Below are 22516 nucleotides of genomic sequence, written 5' to 3' on the forward strand. Positions count from 1 at the left end.
TGAACGCTACAAATGCCTTCTTACAAATGCAACAATCTCAAGACCGTGGTTGTATGGGAACAGTTGTGCACGGCGTGGTTACTTTTCTCTTTGAGGATGGGGGGGGGAGGGTGGTTTCGATATTTGCTTGAGGAAGTTAGTCGAAGGGTTTTTTTTTTACACTCCCATTTTGGCTATCCTAAAATCCAATATCTGAAAGAGGCAAGCGTGGAACGGAATTGACGGCGATGCGGTAACTTCTGTGTGCGCGCGGCGTGTGCGTTTCAGCTGATAACCAGCCTCTCTGCTCGCAGCGGACTGCGGGAAGTAGTGTGTGTGTTTGTGTGTGGGGGCAGAAGGCTGGCATTTCAGCAGGGCCCCCTTTAGCTCCCAGAAAGAAAGGGGTGGGGGGGGGGGGGGTGTGAAAAGAAAAACCCCGAAGCCAGCTGCATTATCTTGCAACGCCCAGGAGCAATTCATAACGAGGCACTATCGCTGCCTTCCGAGTTCCTGGCTTGCCGTCGCTGCTGTAACGAGTCCCGGTCCGCGGCGACGTTGATGCGTTGCGCGCGTCCGAACGACGAGTTTCGTTCTTCGCGAACACCCCCAGCGTCGTCGAGGGGGAGATCTCGACCCTCACCATTGACGCGACGCCTCGGCGGACTTGGGGTGAGTCGGAGTGCTGCTGCTGCAGCTGTGGCCGTCTGCCGTGGGGGCGATGGCTTTGGTGGGTTTGTTGATGGGGGTCGTTGGGTAATCGTCTGTTCTTGGACGTCACTTCGCTTTGTGTGTGTGTACGTGTGTCAAATAAGATGTGGGATTGTACAAAGAAGAAGAATACCTCTGCTGTGGTGTGTGACGTAAGCGGAATGAGTTTTGACTTTTAAAGTTTAAATCGCCGCGACGCGTTGCGGAATGTCTCGTGAGCGACTTCGTGCTTATGATTGCGAACGTTGACGAACGTCGCACCGCACCGACACTTCGCGTGGAGTCTCACGGCAAGTGCTGGAGCGCTGTCACGCCGCCCGTTCAATGTTGGTCGCGTTTGCACTCACGGGAGGCGCACGCGTGCACATCCTGCACACCCCGTACACCCCGCACACGTGTACCCTGCACACCCTGCACACGTGTACCCTGTACACCCCGCACAGCCTGCACACCCTGCACACGTGTACCCTGTACACCCCGCACAGCCTGCACACCCTGCACACGTGTACCCTGTACACCCTTGCACACCCTGCACACCCCGTACACCCTGCACACGTGTACCCTGTACACCCTGCACACCCTGCACACGTGTACCCTGTACACCCTTGCACACCCTGCACACCCCGTACACCCTGCACACCCTGCACACCCCGTACACCCCGCACACCCTGCACACCCTGCACACCCCGTACACCCCGCACACGTGCGCGTCAATTAACTTAAAATGCCGTAAAACGTCCGAGCGCGTGACATCAGTGGCAATTGCTCGCGGGTTCACTCTCCAACACACAGCCGCTGTCACTCGTGACGACTTGGCACGTTCTGTTTACGCGACAAACTCCATCGCGAATTGGCTGCGTCGGGTGGCGGCGGGGTTAACGACACATCCGTATTTTTGCTCGTATTTAATCCAAAAGGGTTGGGGGGGAGGGAATAACCCCTCGATTGTGATGCCGTCCATCGCGCTACCACTTCCAGGCCGTGTTGCATCGTCCATCGCGCGCAACTCTCGATCCGCGCGGTCTGGCAACGTACGGCGCGAAATAAGTTCAACGCGCACGCGAAGTTGGGGGGCACGCGAGGCGCTGTTCCCGAGTGAGCGCCGACTCGAGGATGATGGGGGGGCACCCGACACGCGGGAACGAATGGAAGACCACAGGAGGGGGAGGTGGGGAGAGGGGCTGGGGTGGAGAGAAACTACGCACACAGAGACAGCACACAGAGACAACACACACGTGCTGAGGGACACACGTGCTGAGAGACACGCGTGCTGAGGGCAGATAGGAGATGGATCGGAGGGAAGTTGGGGAACCCGTCCCGCCACTCACCGATGACGATGATGATGATGATGGCGTCTCGCGAATATTCAATTCGGCGAAATGTGAATGATTGCAACAATGGCGAGGCATGTGTTTGGAAGGTATTGGAAGTCTTTCTGAGCGTGCATTCAATTCCCGACACACCCGTGCGTGTGTGTGTGTGGCCAAAACAACCGTCTGTGGGAGATCCCCACCACGTCTGTTGAGTGCTCGCCCAGCTGCATTGGCATCTGATTTGCCGAACGACTACGTTCAGACGAAGGTCGCACTCATCACACGCAAAGTGCTCGCCACAATGAACCACAACACCTTTGGCTGAAGTCGTCAAGGAGCAGAAACCATCATCGCGCCAACTCCGCTCATCCTCGCAGCGGCTTGTGGCGAGACATCGAACCAAGACGGCGGTCACCGCAACGCGTTGCGCTTCCAGACGCGCTTGTGCGGCCGTCTGGAACGCTCTTCCCTTCCGATACGGTGCACTTTTAAAGCATCGTCCAGATTGACAAACTCGCTTCTTCAGAAGTGCTTTGCGTGTTCGGTTTCTTGTCCTTCCCTCGCAGCTCCGATGTAGCACGTTTGGCTGTGCACGGTGCGAAATAAATCCTACGCACAAAGATCCCCCGCGTAGCCTGCACAGACTGTAGGGGCAAGTGCTGTGAGCGAGCACCTATGAAGGCCGGCACGGCGCACGCGGAGGTGGCTGGCCAGCACCACGCCCGGCCGCCTTTGTCTCCCCCAGTGGCGATGTTTACGCATCGCGCCAGGTGCTGACTTGAGGCCGAGTCGACCTAGAGGAGACCCAGAACCGGCTCAGATAATCGTCACTGGGTGTTGGCCGTGAGCGGGAATCCAACCCGGGTCTCTGCGGCGCTTTACCGACAGAACCAAAGAGTATGGATTCCTGCCGTCACGAAAGCTTCAAATCAAGATTGGCACCGCAGTCGTTGAGCCTCGTCACCTTTGGTGCGGATGCTGCCGTGATATTTTAGACGCACGCTCTGCAACGTACGGGAGCCTCCTTCATCCCTTGTCGGCGGGCTGGGGAACCTCCCGTCATCCGAATGTCGCAGCAGGGAGTTGGTGGGGGGAGGGGTTCAACTTTAAGAGGCACCGCACATTGCCGAGGCTATCAGCGCCCCAACTCCCGGCCTGCGGTGCAAGGGGGACGGGTTGCGACGTGCTCGTTCCACCCGGAACTATTATCGTGAGAAACAAGAAATGCTCAGCGTGGTGTGACGGTGCAGAGACGTGTTGGGGAAGCGACGATACCGTGGCTAGACGGGAGCGTGAAGAGTTGCTTTTGGAACACATCTCGTGTGTGGCAGTTGTGTCGTTCGTCGTGAAATTGTGGCCTTCCACTGGGTTGAGTAGCACGGTTGGCTACGTACGGCGCGAAAGAAGTTCAACGTACACACGTGCGTGCAATCGAATCTATGGAACGTATGGTGATCCACTGCAGTTTAACACGTCGGCTTTCGCAACCGGTATTATTCATCGATTGGCGTTTTGTTAACGTGACACTTTTTTTTTACTGATTGGCCGTGTCGGGTGGTGGAGGGTTTTTGCGACACATTGATCAATAACGCGATCGAATCCTCTGCAGACATCGCTCATTCACCGGAAGAGGAGCAGCAACACTGCACGAGCAGAGCTCGGCGTTGGCATGTAGCCCCCTGGGCACATTGCTGCCATCGTAGGCGAGCGTAGAAGAGAATAGCGTGGCGTTAATTCGTGATGTTGGCGGAACAGCGTGGGAAGAAGAAGAAGTGAATATCTCGATTTAAAGCTTTCCTGACTGCAGGGATTCATCTTCTTGGTTCTTTCAGCAAAAGTCACGTAGAATGGAAATAATAAAATAATAAAAATAAAACATAGTCAAATTATTATTTAATTATGTGTTAATAATTATTTTATTGTGTTTTATTATTATTTTATTATTTCCATTCTACGTGACTTTACCGAAAGAACCAAGAAGAAGTGAATATCTGTCGTGATGATGTCCGACACTGCTTAGGACTCAGCCACTCGCCCCGGGTCCATCAGCTGCGGGTTGGATGCCTCGAGCGCATGGAGGCATCTCACGAGGGCATAATGTGGTGAAGGGGTTTCTGTAAAGACGAGAATTCTAATCGCCACGTGCCAGTGGGAGAGCGAGCGACCCGTAGTTGGAACGCTGCGAGTTCAAATCCGAGCTGTTGGGGGGTTGACTCAGCTCATCCCTCCTTCCCTCCGGGGTCGATAAAACAGGCACCACTTTATGGGGAAGTCAACAGTGGTTGTCCCTCAGATAGACTCGCCCCATCATAGGAATGTGGAATTACCACCGCTGGCTCTGCAGGGCTGTGAGCAGGTGATGAGCACCAATGCCCCAATGCTCATTCGAGCAGGGAATCACCAATTTTGACCGAATTTTTGTTTGTGAGAGTAACTCGCATTTTAAATACTCAAGTCTGTGTGTGTGTGTTAATTGCTTTGCATATTCATTTCACGCGTCACATGCCGCGTACGATGTCAGCTATCCTGGTGAACCACACAGGTTAGTAGGCATTGCATCACCCCGCATAGAATCCCAAAAAAGAATCAACTGATACGTGACGTCACCCGAGGAGTGACAAACACACGCAGCCGTCGCGTTTCATGAGCATTGTAACATTTGACAGTTATTGGAAGTGCCCAAAGCACCGCCACAGTAGACACGCGTTGAACAACATCCCGTCCCCCCCCCGTGGCACAATATGCCCGTGCGTGGACTTCCTCGTTGCGCAACGGCGAGCAGGGCATCTGTTCCCTGCAGGCCACGGTCGATCCATTCACGCCCTGTGGGGGGGTGGGGGTGCAATAACACACGAGAGGCTGCACAGGAGGGCAACCTTGGCTCGGACAGAGGGCACCGTCAACGCACGCGTGGAGGGACGCTGAAAACGTGCGTATTCGCAGGACCACTCACTAATGCGTTCAGCACAGGGGGGGGGGGGGGGGGGTCTAGGGGGGGGGGGGGCTCTTGAAGGAAGCGGCTTCCTCTTCGTGACGCTCTTGAGGACTAACCGCCGTCTCGCGTTCGCCCACAGTGCATTGCGGCTCTTGAAATATTGAGGGGGTTTTTTGAAAATGTTATTGAACCGAATAGGGTGAAAGAATACAAATGATCTTTCTTGTTATTCTGGTTACCGGCAGCCCCCCCCTCACCCCCTGCATTAGGCCCATCGGCTCACATGTCTGGCCACAATGTAGGAGCCAGCCGTGTTCACAGCCACGCATCTAATTTGACCCTCTCAACACACCAATAACAGCCCTGCACACCCCCCATGAACTGTGCTGCGAATAATAAATTAAAGATTGACACATTGGTGACCCATATACTCACATAGAGACCCAGAGACTCACACAGAGACCCAGAGATTGACAGGGTCAGACTCACACAGAGACTCACAGAGACAGACTCACACAGAGACCCAGAGACTCACAGAGACACTCACACAGAGACCCAGAGACTCACAGAGACACTCACACAGAGACCCAGAGACTCACAGAGACAGACTCACACAAAGACCCAGATACTCACAGAGTCAGACTCACACAGAGACCCAGAGACTCACAGAGACAGACTCACATAGAGACCCAGAGACTCACAGAGACTGACTCACATAGAGACCCAGAGACTCACAGAGTCAGACTCACACAGAGACCCAGAGACTCACAGAGTCAGACTCACACAGAGACCCAGAGACTTACAGAGACAGACTCACATAGACACCCAGAGACTCACAGAGACAGACTCACACAGAGACCCAGAGACTCACATAGAGACCCAGAGACTCACAGAGACTGACTCACACAGAGACCCAGACTTACAAAGAGACACATAGACTCGCGTTGAGTCAACACTCACATAGAGACAAATAGGCTTACAATCGAATTATTGATGTTTGTTAAACGTGTAGATACTGTGCATATGATGATCGTGTGTTGTGTTGTTTTGCGTTCAGTGCTAACAAGCGGTGTTAATTCTTTCGCCCCTTCTCCCCCACCAAACTCTTAGAATAATAACAACTCTGCTCAATTCAAGAAACGTGTTGTGACTCGTATCGGTTTCAACTTTGATAATAGTGCTGCTTGCGGCTGCCCGCTCGACGTTTTGGGCCACTTGGGCTTGTGCTCAGCGACTGTGTTGAAAATAAATAAAAAATATACGAGATATTTATTTAATATAAAGTGCTGTACCATGGTGTTGCATGCTGTAGATATAATTTGTCTATTGATGCCAAATGAATGAGTGACCGTGACATGCATGGGACGGCACAGTAAACCACTCCAGGCCGCCTTTGTCTCCCCCTGTGTTGATGTTTACGCACACCTCGCCAGGTACCCGTTTAAGGCTGAGCCGACGTTAACGAGGCCCAGGACCGGCTCAAATATCCTCCAGGCGTTATCGGTGGTGAGCGGGAACCGGACCCGGGTGGTCGGGCTTCCGTTGCAGTGCGCTAACCACTTACGCCACCGCCCCCCTAGGCGCGCACATCATCTGTGCGCGCACCTGGGCAAATGTTTTCTTAATTTGTACTGCAGTCCCTCGGGTGGTGAACAAAAAGCATCATCGCTGGGCGCGCGAGAGTGCATCGCTTAAAGCAGTGGTTCTAAACCTTCACTGCAGCCTTTGCTACCCAATTTTTTTCTCAATCGTAAAAGAAAATATATCTATGTGTATGTAAGTCCATATGTGTGTGCGTGTAAGTCGATGTCTGTCTGTATGAGTCCATATGTGTGTGTGTGTGTAAGTTGATGTCTGTCTGTGTGAGTCCATATGTGTGTGTGTGCGTGTAAGTTGATGTCTGTCTGTGTAAGTCCATGTGTGTGTGTGCGTGTGCGTGTAAGTCGATGTCTGTCTGTGTGAGTCCATATGTGTGTGTGCGTGTGTAAGTCGATGTCTGTCTGTGTGAGTCCATATGTGTGTGTGTGTGCGTGTAAGTTGATGTCTGTCTGTGTGAGTCCATATGTGTGTGTGTGCGTGTAAGTCGATGTGTTTCTGTGTGTGGGTCGATGTCTGTGTGTAAGTCGATGTGTGTGTCTGTATTTTTCGCCCGGGCAATGCCGGGTACTTACCGCTAGTTGCTGATAAATACGTGGGGTTTGATGAAACTAAGTAAGTTGTATTCGCGTGCCCGTGCGTAATTTGTGTTTTCGATGATTTACCTTCTGAAGAAAATCTGCCCACGTCTCGCACCCCTCCAGAAAGGGCATCTCACGCCCCCAGGTGAAGAAGCACTGCTGCCTAATCGATACACGGCCAGATGGCTTAGAGGTCAGAGCACAGGTGCTAAGATGTTCGTAATCCAAATTTAAACCTTTTGCATGGAATCAGGTCTGCATTCACCACACACAGTACTTGTAGTGAACATCAACGCCGTAGCCATGGAGTCAACATTGGGGGGGACCAAAACCCAGAAAAATATCTAAATTTGAAAAGTCAATTTCCTGCCTAAAATATAAAAAAATCACTAACACATGGGATGGACTTTTTTTTTTACAACAATGTCTAATAGTATATTATATTACATTGCTGTTTTTACTTTTTTTTACCATTTCTTGTTTCATTGTATGTAATGGCAGAGATTAGGGATTCATAAAGTACAACCATAACCACAATCATATAAACAGAAATCTACGCATTAATTTATATGAAGACAAGTTCAGATATTGTGGCCAAGGTTTAGCAAATTGTTGTTTTTATTTACATAGCATAGCAATTTCGATTTAAAGCTTTCGTGACTGCAGGGATTCATCTTCTTGGTTCTTTCGGTAAAGTCACGTAGAAGGGAAATAATAAAATAATAAAAATAAAACGTAATAAAATACAATTCTCACGACGTTTCGGCCACAATGCAAGCAGCCGTCCTCAGGTGAAGAACAGGTCTGTCGAAAAGACAGCGTCTGAATGAAAAAGCATAGCAATTATTTTTATAGCAATATATTGGGGGGGGGGGGGGGAGAGGGGACATTTTGACCAATATATATTATAATTACGGCCTTGGTGGAGATGCAAAGAGAACACAAATTGTCTTGGACCGTGATCGGCCGTCACCGTGCGCAGCCAACCGTGTTCATCGGGGGAAAGACAACAAACTAAACACACAAGAAGGTCCCGTGAGGGGCCGTCCATAAATGACGTCATGCACCTGGGGGGGGGGGGTCAGACATTTGTGACGATGTGTGACGATGGGGGGGGTTGAGAAATGTGACGTCACGTCAAAATGCGCAACTTTAAATAAATATAGACGACACGTTCTGCTTAATTAAATATACTTTTTATAAATGTTTTCTCCTACAACATCAGAGTGCAGCGCCACATTAAATACGCACTACAATGACAATAGTTTAAAGCGATTTGAAGCATGTTTTATTTTCAAAATAAAAATATGGTTTTCGGGGGGGGTGGGCAGAGCTTTGTGACGTCATATTTGAGGGGGGGTCTGACTTTTTGTCACGCCGTGTAACGAGAGTGGGGGGGGGGGTCAAAAATCGTCCAAAATCGCGTGACGTCATTTATGGACGTCCCCGATGATGCAGCTGCTCCCCCCGAGCTCTAAATGCTCTGTCACGTGGCATTGCCCTGGTGCTGTTCGTCTTGTGGCGTTCTCTGGTGTAGGCCAATCAGCTTCAAATACAAAGCCACTTATTATCACGGCATGTTTGTGTTTGCATGTCCAGCACGCGTGCGTGTGGTTAATGCGGACATGGTTCCTTGCAAGAGGAATCTATTTGGTGTTTGGACATCTTAACACCCGTTTCATTGCCAGAGAGGGTAAATCTTGATTTCAAGCTTTCGTGACTGCAGGTTCTTTCGCTAAAGTGTCTGTGTTTGTCTCACCTGATGACAGTTGCTTGCAGAGCCGGCCCAGCCACTAAGCGACCCTTGCAATTGCAAAGGGCCCCGTGGCCAGCAGAGGGTCCCCTAGAGTCACTGCTAGCTAGTGGGTAAAAAAAATCATACGTCAAAGGAGCCTCAAACCAAATTTTGCTTAGGGCCCCCAAAGGTCTAGGGCCGGCTCTGGTTGCTTGCGTTGCGATCGAAACGTCGTGATCTATTGATTTTCTATCTACTTTACTGAAAGAACCGAAAAGTGGAGAGAGGGTAACATCTCTTTTTATCATTGGCTTGACTTGACATGGGAGAATATATTGGCAGAGTGTAGGAAGATGAACGCCCAACTGTCTACAGGGGTCAAAAGGTCACTTGAAGGAGGTCCCGTGAAACATCTTTGACAGCCATTCTCCGATACAGCGCCTTGCCACGTAATTCTTTCATCAACAAAGCAACTTTGGGGTGCGTGTCAGAGGTAGGTCCGCCCACCCGCGATCGCAGATTTATTTTCCGTTCCGGATTAAGTTCAGTCACAGAGTTAGAAGCGAGCCGCTTCTCCACCGAGCCGCACTTGAACTCCGAGAGCCACGCGCGACTCGTGAGCCACGGTCTGGCCACCTCTGCCCGATACGCCAACAAGCGTGCCAACGTCGCAGCAACGTTGGCATGTGATTGGAACCGATGGGCCAACGGTATCCCAACGTTGGCCCAGCGATTCTGTGTTTAAACTTGATTTGAAGCTTTCGTGACTGCAGGAATTAATCTGTGGTTCTTTCGGTAAAGTCGCGTAGGTAGAAATAGAATAATATAAAACAAAGCATGACGTTTCGATCGCAACACAAGCAATCTTCATCAGGTGGGGACACCACAGCAAGAAGAAAAATGTTGAAGTGGGCGAGAGAGCTGCCGTGGCAAGAGGTGCGTCATTACTTTCTGGAGCGTGGTATATTCTGGTGTACCGACGGTCAAATATTCCTCGGGGATATTTTACCTTCAGTATTTTCTTTCTTGCGACCTATTCAAACACTGATATTCAGTCAATTGCATATGTGGGCTTTCACGATCAATATCATGTTTCCTTATTAGTTTGTTTTTGGTTCGATAGACCATCGTGTAGAGTATGATGTATTTATTTTTTACTATAACCCTCCACCACCTTCCCCCACACCTCCGATTAGCATGGTTGGCTACCTAGAAATTCAACATACGTTCAGAACCAATCAAATCAAGCTGGCACGTATGTCCCAAAGCGGTCGTATTTTTCAACAAATAACGCAACTTTGAAAAGCAATAAAAATCGTGTATTGTTCTTCACCTACCGACCCGATCGAACACAACAGAAGCGAGTTCCACGGATCCTCTCTGCAGTTAACTTTAACGCTGACCGTGCGATCTCGTCCCTTGTAGAGGCGCGCAAAGCGAGGTGACGACGCAGGGAGAATCGACACCCGGAGTGAGAGATCGTCACGGCGGGCGCCAGGTCGTGCCAACCCGCAGCAGCAGCAGCAGGAGCTACTGGCAGCAGCAGCACCAGCAGCAGCAGGAGCTACTGGCAGCAGGGTCGCCGCCGCCGCCGCCGAGGACTGGCATCACAAGCTTCTCAATCTCCCGCGATACCATCCAGCAGCGAGAGACGTGGCCACAGGCCTCGATTGCAAACGGAATATTCGTTTCGGACAAAGTCATCCACAGCTTTTGTTCGTCAATTACGGCTTTCGAAACCGCGACAGAAAATCGAGGGCAAGCCTGAAAATGTATCCTGCAATATTATAGCCTACGTGTCTGAAAAGCCTTGTTTGGGACACTATCTCTGTCCGTTATAGCGCTTGCTGTTTTATCGTCGATTATGACTGTACATCGCCTCTTAAGACTCCCAAGATGAATGAACACGCTCCGCTCAAGAGCTCCTCTCCCGCCAAGAAGGGGCTGCACCTCGGGCGATCGCTCAAAGGAAGCCTTGCCCAGGCTGCGTGCCCTCGCGACGCACCCGACGGCGCTCAGCACTCGGCGATCGCCTTCCCCGAACCGCAGAGTCCCAAAGCGCGCTCCAGCCTCTCCGCGTGGCCTCCGGGCAAGGAGCCGCGGGCGAACGATAAATCGACAAAGACTCGCCTGAGCAAGTACAACTCGGACCCGAGCCACAATGCGGCCTTTCGGACAAAGCACATGCAGATCTCGCTCAAGAAAAAGGCCCACGACTGCGGCTCCAAGTCGACGGAGAGCTCGCACAGGTCGGGCGCCGTCGAGTGCCAGGGGTCGGCCTCCGACGACAGGGTCGGAGTCTCGCCCGGAGCCTCCGGGCGATGCTTTGCCCACTACGACGTGCAGAGCATCCTGTTCAGGGCGGACGAGGACGCGGACATGTCGTTCGGCCTGGCGGCGAGTCAGAACGTGACGACGGGAGCCTCGGCGGCATCTCAGCCGAGTAGCCCGCTCCTCAACAACAGGGAGCCCAACGCCACGTTCCCCCCCGCCGAGGAGGACGATGGCGGTGACGGCAAGAGCAACGACCTCCTCCTGAGCTGCACGAATTTTCTCAACGAGATCGGCCCCGAGGAGGAGAGGTGCGTTCATCTGTGCGGCGGCGGCGATGCGTCGTCGACGGCGCATCGCCCCGGGTCGTGGCGCACGAACGCGAGCGTGGCGGTGCTGGAGCCCGAGACGCGGTCCGGTCAGGAGCCCGAGCCAGAGCCGGAGTTGTCGTTCTGCATCGAGCACGAGGACGTGGGCGCCCGCTATTACAGGAAGTTCTTCTACCAAAAAGGTGCCGCCGGGGAGGGCAGTTTTCTCGGCTTTTTTTGTGTACCAAAAAGGTGCCGCCGGGGAGGGCAGTTTTCTCGGCTTTTTTTGTGTTACTCGCTTTTACTTAACTCACTCTGTCTGCTGTTGTTGTTGTCGTTGTTGTCGTTGTGTATCCTCAAATCTTGTAACTCAATTTTAACCCACTTCCCAATGTGGTATCGACTGCAAACTTGGTATACTTATGTCATACTGATGACAATTCCATATTCTATCATAAAAAATAAAAATAATATTTTTTAACAATCTTTTTTTACACGCTTTCTATTAACTCACTCTGTCTGTTGTTGTTGTCGTATCCTCAAAATCTTGTAGCTCAATTTTAACCCACTTCCCAATATGGTATCGACTGCAAACTTGGTTTAATTATGTCACACTGATGACAATACTATATTCTTTCATTAAAAATGGAAAAATATGTTTAGCCTTGAGTATGAGTATGGATTCCTGCAGTCACGAAAGCTTCAAATCAAGATTACTTATTTTGTTATCGGATTCGTGACGACCTTCTCCCATCCCGAGCAATTCACCGCCAGGTGGATTTGTCTTGGGCTCTGTTGCTCCAGGCGGACGTAAACAAAGCAAAACCACAATAGATGATGGGTTTTTTTTGGGGGGGTGGGGGTGGGTTAAATCGCGTAAATATATAAATGTGTCGTTAAACCCGCCACCACCCGACACGGCCAATTAGTAAGGTTTGTCACGTAAACAGAACGTGCCAATTCGTCACTAGTTGAGCACTAACCGGTCGTGTGCTAGAGAGTAAACCCACTCCAACATTGACAATTCGAGTGCCGTGACGTCTCACTGGGCATTCCCAACCAGCCTCATCGGGCGACGGCCAGATGTGTGGGGACATCCTCCTGCTTCGGAGGATTCGCTTTGCTCACGTGACAACCCTGACTAGTTGGCCGTAGTGGCGGGTTCTAACGGCACGTCGCATATCTACGCAAATAAACCCCTCACTTGCGGACAATATTGGTCGCGAAAGCCTCCTGCTACGACGTGTTACATCAACACGTTGAGAGCCCCATGCAGCTCAAGGGGGACATGGATTCATGACCAAAAAACCCACTAAAGGAGTCCACCAAATATCATCTCGGTCTATAATTCCCCCCCAAAAACAACCACGTGGTGCCCCGCTCACGCTTCTGGGCAGTGTGAAGTCGTTCTCATTGTAATCAGCCAGTGCGCTTAAGCCTCGTAGAGTTGGCAGGGACACGAACTGCGCACATTGCTGACCTCCTCCAGGAGCAATAAAGACACCGTCTCTGCGCGTCTCGAACTGAGACGCGCTTCTGCGGCCGTCGGGAACGTTCTGCTATCCGATATTAGTCAGCCGCTGAGAGCTGCGCGCTTTGAAATCGTCACCTCGATTGAAAACTCATTTGTACCGAACTGATTTGTGTGTGTGTAGTTTGTTGGCCTTACCCCCCCCGCCCACCTCCGATCATCACGTTTGGCTACGTACGGCGCCAAAGAAGTTCACTGTCAATACGGGGGGGGGGGGGCAGATCTCGCACAGTTGACAAGCGTGTTGGTGACACTGAGCCTCCGTGATGTCTCACAGCCACGCACGTCAAACGCCACGCATTGCCCCCGTGTAGCCTCGCTGTCTGACACTTGTGCTGATGCCCCCCCCCCCCGCCCCACGTGTTGTGGGTCCTTCAGAGCACCAGAACTACGTGGGGCTCACCGATCGCCTGGGCCCCGTGGTCGTGAGTCTGCTGCGTGAGCTGCGTGAGGCTCACGGCAGCGGGGAGGATGCGAGCAGCGGGCAGGCGACAGCGCAGTTCCTCTACCGCGTCATCGTCAGGAGGAGCCAGGTGAGGTCGCCGTGCGGTTATACCTTCGTGTGTGTGTGTAGTGTGTGTGTAGTGTGGTGTGTGTGGTGTGTGTGGTGTGTGTGGTGTGTGTGGTGTGTAGTGTGTGTGTGTAGTGTGTGTGTGTAGTGTGTGTGTGGTGTGTGTGTGTAGTGTGTGTGTGTGTATAGTGTGTGTGTAGTGTGTGTGTGGTGTGTGTGTGGTGTGTGTGTGTAGTGTGTGTGTAGTGTGTGTGCATAGTGTGTGTGTAGTGTGTGTGTGTATAGTGTGTGTGTGTGTAGTGTGTGTGTGTAGTGTGTGTGTAGTGTGTGTGTATAGTGTGTGTGTGTAGTGTGTGTGTATAGTGTGTGTGTAGTGTGTGTGTGTGGTGTGTGTGTAGTGTGTGTGTAGTGTGTGTGTGTAGTGTGTGTAGTGTGTGTGTGTAGTGTGTGTGTGTAGTGTGTGTGTGTAGTGTGTGTGTAGTGTGTGTGTGTATAGTGTGTGTGTGTAGTGTGTATGTATAGTGTGTGTGTAGTGTGTGTGTGTAGTGTGTGTGTGTGTAGTGTGTGTGTATAGTGTGTGTGTATAGTGTGTGTGTAGTGTGTGTGCATAGTGTGTGTATAGTGTGTGTGTGTTCATAGTGTGTGTAGTGTGTGTGTAGTGTGTGTGCGCATAGTGTGTGTGTGCATAGTGTGTGTGTGCGTAGTATGTGTGTGCATAGTGTGTGTGTGTATAGTGTGTGTGTGTATAGTGTGTGTGTGTATAGTGTGTGTGCATAGTGTGTGTGTAGTGTGTGTGTGTATAGTGTGTGTGTGTAGTGTGTGTGTGTAGTGTGTGTGTAGTGTGTGTGTGTATAGTGTGTGTGTGTAGTGTGTGTGTATAGTGTGTGTGTAGTGTGTGTGTGTAGTGTGTGTGCATAGTGTGTGTGTAGTGTGTGTGTGTAGTGTGTGTAGTGTGTGTGTGTAGTGTGTGTGTGTAGTGTGTGTGTAGTGTGTGTGTGTATAGTGTGTGTGTGTAGTGTGTATGTATAGTGTGTGTGTAGTGTGTGTGTGTAGTGTGTGTGTGTAGTGTGTGTGTATAGTGTGTGTGTATAGTGTGTGTGTAGTGTGTGTGCATAGTGTGTGTATAGTGTGTGTGTGTTCATAGTGTGTGTAGTGTGTGTGTAGTGTGTGTGCGCATAGTGTGTGTGTGCATAGTGTGTGTGTATAGTGTGTGTGTGTATAGTGTGTGTGTATAGTGTGTGTGTAGTGTGTGTGTGTAGTGTGTGTGCATAGTGTGTGTGTAGTGTGTGTGTGTATAGTGTGTGTGTGTAGTGTGTGTGTGTAGTGTGTGTGTGTGTAGTGTGTGTGTAGTGTGTGTGTGTATAGTGTGTGTGTGTAGTGTGTGTGTATAGTGTGTGTGTGTAGTGTGTGTAGTGTGTGTGTGTGTAGTGTGTGTGTATAGTGTGTGTGTAGTGTGTGTGCATAGTGTGTGTGCATAGTGTGTGTATAGTGTGTGTGTGTTCATAGTGTGTGTAGTGTGTGTGTAGTGTGTGTGCGCATAGTGTGTGTGTGCATAGTGTGTGTGTGCGTAGTATGTGTGTGCATAGTGTGTGTGTGTATAGTGTGTGTATAGTGTGTGTGTATAGTGTGTGTGTGTAGTGTGTGTGTGTTCATAGTGTGTGTGTGCATATTGTGTGTGGTTGCATAGTGTGTGTGTGCATATTGTGTGTGTGTTCATAGTGTGTATGTGTTCATAGTGTGTGTGAATAGTGTGTGTGTGCATAGTGTGTGTGTGTGCATAGTGTGTGCATAGTGTGTGTATAGTGTGTGTGTGTAGTGTGTGTGCATAGTGTGTGTGTGCATAGTGTGTGTGTGTGTGCATAGTGTGTGTGTGCATAGTGTATGTGTATAGTGTGTGTGTATAGTGTATGTGTGCATAGTGTGTGTGTATATAGTGTGTGTGTGTATAGTGTGTGTGCATAGTGTGTGTGTGTATAGTGTGTGTGTGCATAGTGTGTGTGTGCATATAGTGTGTGTGTATAGTGTGTGTATAGTGTGTGTGTAAAATCAATGAAAATGGGGTATGCCGATAGCATAAAATGAGATGTGATAGAGCAAATCTGAGATCAGATTTGGAATCAGCACCCTGAAATTAGTCTAAAACAGCTGCAAAAGTACAGGGCAGAAAAAAAAAATTGTTGACCAGTGTAATTGGTTTTTTACCCTTTTTTCTGGCAACAAAACTGACACCTTTTTTACAAGGAGTCATGTTTGCATAGACCACAATACCTGCAGTCGAAATGCAAACAAAAAACACAACTCTGATAACACTGGTCAACAAAAAAAAATTTCTGGCCTGGACTTTTGCAGCTGTTTTAGACTAATTTCAGGGTGCTGATTCCAAATCTGATCTCAGATTTGCTCTATCACATCATTTTTATGCTATCGGCATACCCCATTTTCATTGATTTTACCCGAAATTAACTCTGTCACTTATGATTGTAAGTTGTTGCGAGTCAGTGACTGCTTTAGTGTTAAAATATGGTGCTGTATTTTTAGGATAGGGTGTTTATAATATAGTTTTATGTAGATATCCACATTTATTTAATATTTTTCTTCTGCAGTTTTTATTGAAAATGCAATATTTGATATCTCAAAAACCTGATGTGATAGACAAAAACTGATGCCAGATTTGGAATCAGCACCACAAAATTACCTTAAAACCATTGGAATACCTTATGCCAGAAAAAGTGTGTTGACCAGTGTAATGTATGCACTGTTCTTGAAGTTGATTGGTCCACACCCGAGACAGCTTTCCTTAGAGCCTAGTCTCACATGGTGTTGGACCAGATGACGCCAAAAGGCACACAACTCAAAGACAATGCACCATCAGAGTATGAGAGCTCCGGGTAAGCATTTACACCATTAGAACCTCATTTGCCAGTAGCAAAATATGAGTTGTGCGCCTTTTGGCGTCATCTGGTCCAACACCATGTGAGACTAGGCTCTAAGAAAAGCTGTCTCGGGTGTCGACCAATCAATTTCAAGGACAGTGCATAAATTATCAGAGTTATGTTTTTTGTTTGCATTACGACTGCAGGTATTGCGGTCAATGCAAACATGACTCCTTGTAAAAAAGGTGTCAGTTTTGTTGCCAGATTAAAGGGTAAAAAACCAATTATCATATTTTTCTACTGCCAAATGAGGTTCCAAAGACGCACTAATTGCCCCCCCCCCCCCCCCAGCTGCACACGCTGCGCGGCTCGGTGATGGAGGAGGCGGTGGCCAGCGCTGCGCGGCACGGCACGGCACGCGGACTGCCCGGCCGCGATGTCCTCGAGGCGGCGCTGCCCGAGCTGCAGGCCCAGCAAGGCCTGCGGGGCCTCAAGCTCGCGGCCAACACGCACAAGCTGGCCGACAGCCTGCTGCGCATCGACGAGCAGGAGGTGAGTTACAGGGCGAGGAAGGTGGCCCTGGAGGGGAAACGTCCGACCAGCAGCGTGGGCATCTTCTGCGCTCTGGTCGGAGCCCCCAGGGTGTGTGGGCTGGAGTTCCGCCATGCGCGGCTGACCCACGCCGTGCCGGCCTTCAAGGAGCAGTGGGCGATGGAGGAGGCCGTGTGCTCGGTGGCAGATGACGGGGAGCTCTGCATGCAGTTATGAGCTACCCGTCGGAGGCCGTTGGACTGCGATAAGGGCTGCGTGCAGAACGAGAGAGAGCGAGAGAGTGAGCGAGAGAGTGAGCGAGAAGTGGGGGTTTACATAAAGCAAAGTTATTTAAAAAACATTTTACGAAATGATGAACGAAGCAAAGTGCCGACTATACCGAGCATCTTCTTGTTTCCACTGATCGTAAAAAAAAAGAGAGAGGTGGGGTGGTGGGAATGGTCTCTCTCGCTGTGTGTGTCCTCGCTCTATGATTTCATGCATTCACGAAAGCTCCAAATCTCTCATTGGCATGCTGATTTCTCTACCCTCCCCCCCTCTCTCTCTCTCTGTCCCCTTCTCTCTCTATTTAAGGCATCGACACAGAGGCGTTTTTTTCTCTGTGTGCCTATGTGTGTGTCTCTCTCTGTGTGTCTCTGTGTTTTTGTTATATTTGCTGGTTTATTCCAGGATGTTTGTGTTGTGCGTCGTCGCTTTGTAATGTTCTGTGTTCATATTTTGTTAGTTGCGGTTGCACCCGACTTAAGAGCCGCATGGCTCACAGGGCTATACCTAAGAAATGAAACTTGAAACTTGTGTTATCTCTATCTGTGTCTGTCTATGTGTCTCCGTGTCTGTGTTTTGTCTCTCTCACATTTAGCAATCTTTGGAAGAACGTAATCAACCAGGTGGGGTGTTGACTGTTGTGTTAGCCGACTCTCTGTGTTGTTTTGCATTATATTTCTAAATTTACTAGGTTAGTTTTCTCTTTCATTTGTACCTGATGATGGTTGCTTGTGTTGCGATCGAAACGTCGTATGACATTATTTAATTTATTTTTTCTTTCTACGTGACTTTAACGAAAGAGCCAAAGAGTAAGACTCAAAGCTACGAACTGTTTTGGGGTGATGGAACATCACTACATCATGGGACCTCCTTTGCCACAGTACCAAAATATGAGAATAAGTTTTCCCCTTTTATCTGGCAACAAAACAGGGGTTAAGATGTTAAAACACCAAACTGAAACCTTTAACAAGGAATCATGTCTGCATTAACCACAATGCTTGTGGCAGGAACCCTACTAGTTTGGCTGCGTCTGGCGGTGGCGGGTTTGACGACACATTTATAGTCACGCGATCTAACCTAACGAAAAAATACCTGTATTGTGAATATTGGTCGCGAAAGCCTCCGTGTCTAAACTTAAAACTAAAGGAGTTTCACACGAAGTAGGCTTTGGTGACCAATATTATATATGATGGAGAGGTTTTTTTGCGGAGTTAGATCGCGTAAATATACAATGTGCCATAAAACCCGCCACAACGGCCAATTAGTAAGGGTTGTCGGAGCTACATATGTAGTAGCTACATATGTAGTAGCTACTTATGTAGTAGCTACTACTTATGTAGCTGCTACATATGTAGCTACTACATATGTAGTAGCTACATATGTAGTAGCTACATATGTAGTAGTAGCTACATATGTAGTAGCTACATATGTAGTAGCTACAAATGCTACGGGCCCCGCACTTTCAAGGGCCCCGCGCTAAATGCTTTCAAGCTATCAATTCCGGTTCGGTGATTCTGCACTTGCTCTATTACTATAGTACTATACCGCCTTCAACTTTCATGAACAATTGGGTGTTTAAGGTTAGCGATTTGTCGTATTAACTGGCTGAAAAGCAAATGAAACAATACAATTACTTTACTATGCAAGTAAACAATGTGTGTGTTTTAATATTTACGTGTTGTTTTTATTTAGGGCCCCTTTATAACAAACGCTACAGGCCCCACACTAGCCCAGTCCGGCACTGCGCGTGTGGTCACCTTCGCTCTTTCGTCTTCACCCAGCTGTGCTCGCAGCTCAAGGTGGGCATCATGTACTGCCGGGCCGGGCAGAGCAGCGAGGACGAGATGTACAACAACGAGGAGGCCGGCCCCGCGCTCACCGAGTTCCTGCACCTGCTGGGGGACCACGTCCGTCTCAAGGGCTTCGCCAAGTTCCGAGCCCAGCTCGACAACAAGAGTAAGACGGACGGGCGGACGGACAGAGACACCTTACAAGAATAGGCGTTACCCTCTCTAAAAATAAAACAGGAGGTGTGAAGTACGCCTTTTGGCGTCCTCTGGTCTAACATCGTTTGAGACGAGGCTCAAAAGAAAGCTGTCTCTGGTGTGGACCAATCAGTTTGAAGGGCAATGCCTATGTTATCAGAGTATTTTTTGGTTTGCATTCTGACCACAAGCATTGTGGTTAATACAGACATGATTCCTTGCAAAAAGGTTTCAGTTTTGCTGCCAGAAAAAAGGGGAAAACTTATTATTATAGGTGGTAAGATGTTAAAACACCAAATAGAAACCTTTTTGCGAGGAATCATGTCTGCATTAACCGCACATACTTTGTGGTGAACATGCAAACAAAAACATGCCGTGATAATAAGTGGCATTGTATTTGAAACTGATTGGTCCACACCAGAGACAGCTTTCTTTAGAGCCGAGTCTCAAACGGTGTTAGACCAGAGGACGCCAACAGGCGTACAGCACAATGACAATGCCACTATCAGGGCATTTTTCGCTCGGGGTGAGCCGCTACATCATGGGACCAATTATTATATTTTGATACTGGCAAGAACGGTCCCATGAGAGACGCCTTAACGCGCACAACGAATTTTTTTTAGACGGATGACGTTACGAACCCAAACGTCATCGACTCCTCTTGTTCTCTCTCTCTGGATCGCGTTGTCTTAAGTGAAGTGCACGTCGTACGTTTTCATTGCTGTATTTTGGTGAATGACACACGTTCATTAGCACCGCATTCACGCGATCTGAGCCAAACAAAAAGAAATCAATCGCGTGACTCGCGGGTGGAGACGCGTGCCTTTGCCTGCAGCGTCGTTACGGCGCCACTCAGTAAAAAAAAGGTCCTGTGATCTGTGTCAATATCAAGTCAATACTCATGCCTCCATCACCTCCCGAATCGATCCGCGCAGCACACACGCTCGGCTCACCGCCACTCCTCTTACCCGCTTACGGTGATCCTCGTAACGGCAGCTCTGGTCAAAACCCTCGCAGCGGCAGCGAGCGGCTTGTGGCTGGCCATCGAACAAAGGTGGTCATCGCATCGCGCGCTTTCAGATGCGCTTCTGCGGCCGTCTGGAACGCTCCTCCTTCTCGTAATAAGGAAGCTACTGGAACTGTGCACTTTTTAATAATCTAGATTGAAAACATTTCTGTAGAACTGCTTTTAGTTATTTTAGTTTGTTGTCCTTCCCTCGCACCTCCGATCAGCCCAGCTGGCTACGTATGGTGCGAAAGAAGTTCAACTTACACACGACGAGTCCTGCTGTCGTCCGTGTCAAAAATGCCGACGAGTCGCCCAGAGGTGGCAGAAAAGACATCGTGTTCGTGTGCCATAGACAAATAACGGGGTCGAGTGGAAAATAAATCTGATTTTTTATTTGTGTTACACCGTGGATACTGGTGATGTTGTAGCTGACAAGGGTGTTTATGATGATGGTTGCCATCATACTGTTGCTGCTGCTGCTGCACGTAGGGGATGACAGTACAGCAAGTTGGTTTTGTAGCCCGTTAAGTAATAATCTCCGTAGTTACGCTAAATGGGAGATGGCCCACAGTGGTCATCGTATGGGTAGAGGAGGCCGTGCCGTTGGTAATGTGGACATCCGTGGCGGACTGTTAATGTGTACACAACTCTTGTCTCAATGCGGTGGCTTCCTGAAAAGTCTGAGTGAGGCTCTCCTGGAATACATTATTGTCAGCACTCGTGGTCATCACCATCATTCGCATCATCATCAGCAACCTTATTATCTAAATAATCATGGGACCTTTTTTTGGCAGTATCAAAGTGTGAAAAATAAGAATCGGTTTTCCCTTTTCTGACAATAAAACAGGAGGTGTTAAGATGGTCAAACACAAAATAGAAACTTTATTCGAGTAATCAAGTCCACATTAACCACACGTACTTGTGGTGAACGTGCGAACAAACATGATCTGATAATACATGTGTAGTGGGTTGAATAACTAGAAGAGAGCTTCTCTGAGGCAACACCGTTTTTATTTAACAATGGTTCCTTCACACAGAGGGGTAGCGGCCCCTCACACCGGATACACTAAGGAGGTAGTCCCTTCAGACTAATACTCCTCTCGCTGGCTAATCTACGAGTCCTCCTTGAGTGAAGCTTGGGTCTTCACTGGTTATCGCTAGAGCCAGGTCTAGCCAGGGATACGGCTCTGCCCTTGGGGCAATTCTCTTCAGGCGGCTTCTTGTCTTTAGCTGGACGATGACTGCCTGGGACCGTTCAGAGGTCCGGCTTTTACCCAGGGCCGTGGCTCGCTCCGCCCCGGCCCCGCCTTCCTTCCAGAACCTTCTAGCAGGGCCTGGAGGTGATGTCATTCCCCAGCCCCCTCCTGGGGTCTGGGGTCTGTGTACCGTTCCATAGGGGTGACCGTTGAGCCCTGTGGGCCATAGTCCTTGAACACTGGGGCCCAGCCCCTCTTCTGCCCCCTATTGGCACGTGACCGGTACTACTGGCTAACTGCATGAGATAGCGCATCTACGTCTTATAATACCTATACACATGCATTGTCTTTGCAACTGATTGGCCTGCGCCAGAGACAGCCATTCACAGCGATTCTCACAACACTGCTCATAAACGCCATCATCATCATCATCGTCGTCGCTGTCCAAGTCACTTCCGCCGTCGGCATTTTCAATCTCCCGTCGTACGGGACACCGCCTTGCCGCATTTGACCCCTGACCCCTTACCCCCCCAAATGTTCTGCGAGCTAAAATATTCTGAAAAACGCTCGGCGAATATATTCCAGGAATCATACTCTTAGGTTTTTTCGGTAAAGTCACGTTGGTAAAAAATAAAATTAAAATTAATAAAAGTAATAATATAAATAAAATAAAATAATAAACCACGACGTTTCGGAGGCAACACAAGCTTCCGTCTTCAGGTGGAACAGTCACAGCACGGGACAGTCACAGCACGATTGCTGTATCAAGTACAGCAATCGTGCTGTGACTGTTCCACCTGAAGACGGAAGCTTGTGTTGCCTCCGAAACGTCGTGGTTAATTATTTTATTTTATTTCTATTATTACTTTTATTAATTTTAATTTAATTTTTTACCTACGTGACTTTACCGAAAAAACCTAAGAGTATGAATCCTTGCAGTCACGAAAGCTTCAAATCTAGAATATTCCAGGAAGCCAGCGGAAAATCTGCAGGCCACGGGGCAAAGCCGCAGCAGCCTCGTCGCTCAGCTTCGGGCCACAGGAGAGGCCCGATTCATCGTAAAAAATGTTTTAGTTAGAACCACGTAACGCCGAAAGACCCCCAAAAAACTAAAATCTATTTATTTCTAATAATTGGCTGCGGGAAGAAAAAAAAACCGAAGTCGAGGT

General features: G+C 49.3%; 1 protein-coding gene across 4 annotated transcripts in view; it reads left to right on the forward strand.

Annotated features, from left to right (window-relative positions):
- Positions 1 to 250: 250 nt before the first annotated feature.
- Positions 251 to 22516, forward strand: part of LOC144727236 (signal-induced proliferation-associated 1-like protein 2) — an 80597-nt gene continuing 58331 nt past the window's right edge. For 2 of the 4 annotated variants that reach the window (XM_078605918.1, XM_078605915.1), the window contains exons 1-5: positions 251 to 648; positions 10273 to 11629; positions 13336 to 13490; positions 16693 to 16893; positions 18939 to 19113. In XM_078605918.1, the coding sequence (XP_078462044.1) occupies positions 10744 to 11629; positions 13336 to 13490; positions 16693 to 16893; positions 18939 to 19113 (1417 nt within the window). In that variant the 5' untranslated portion in view covers positions 251 to 648; positions 10273 to 10743. Of the gene's footprint in view, positions 649 to 3959; positions 4930 to 7205; positions 7258 to 10272; positions 11630 to 13335; positions 13491 to 16692; positions 16894 to 18938; positions 19114 to 22516 lie in introns of those variants that run through there. The other 2 variants (XM_078605916.1, XM_078605917.1) reach the window with 2 other exon arrangements.

The sequence above is a fragment of the Lampetra planeri genome, chromosome 25 (assembly GCF_965212315.1).
Source record: "Lampetra planeri chromosome 25, kcLamPlan1.2.h2, whole genome shotgun sequence".
In the NCBI taxonomy this organism is placed as follows: domain Eukaryota; kingdom Metazoa; phylum Chordata; class Hyperoartia; order Petromyzontiformes; family Petromyzontidae; genus Lampetra; species Lampetra planeri.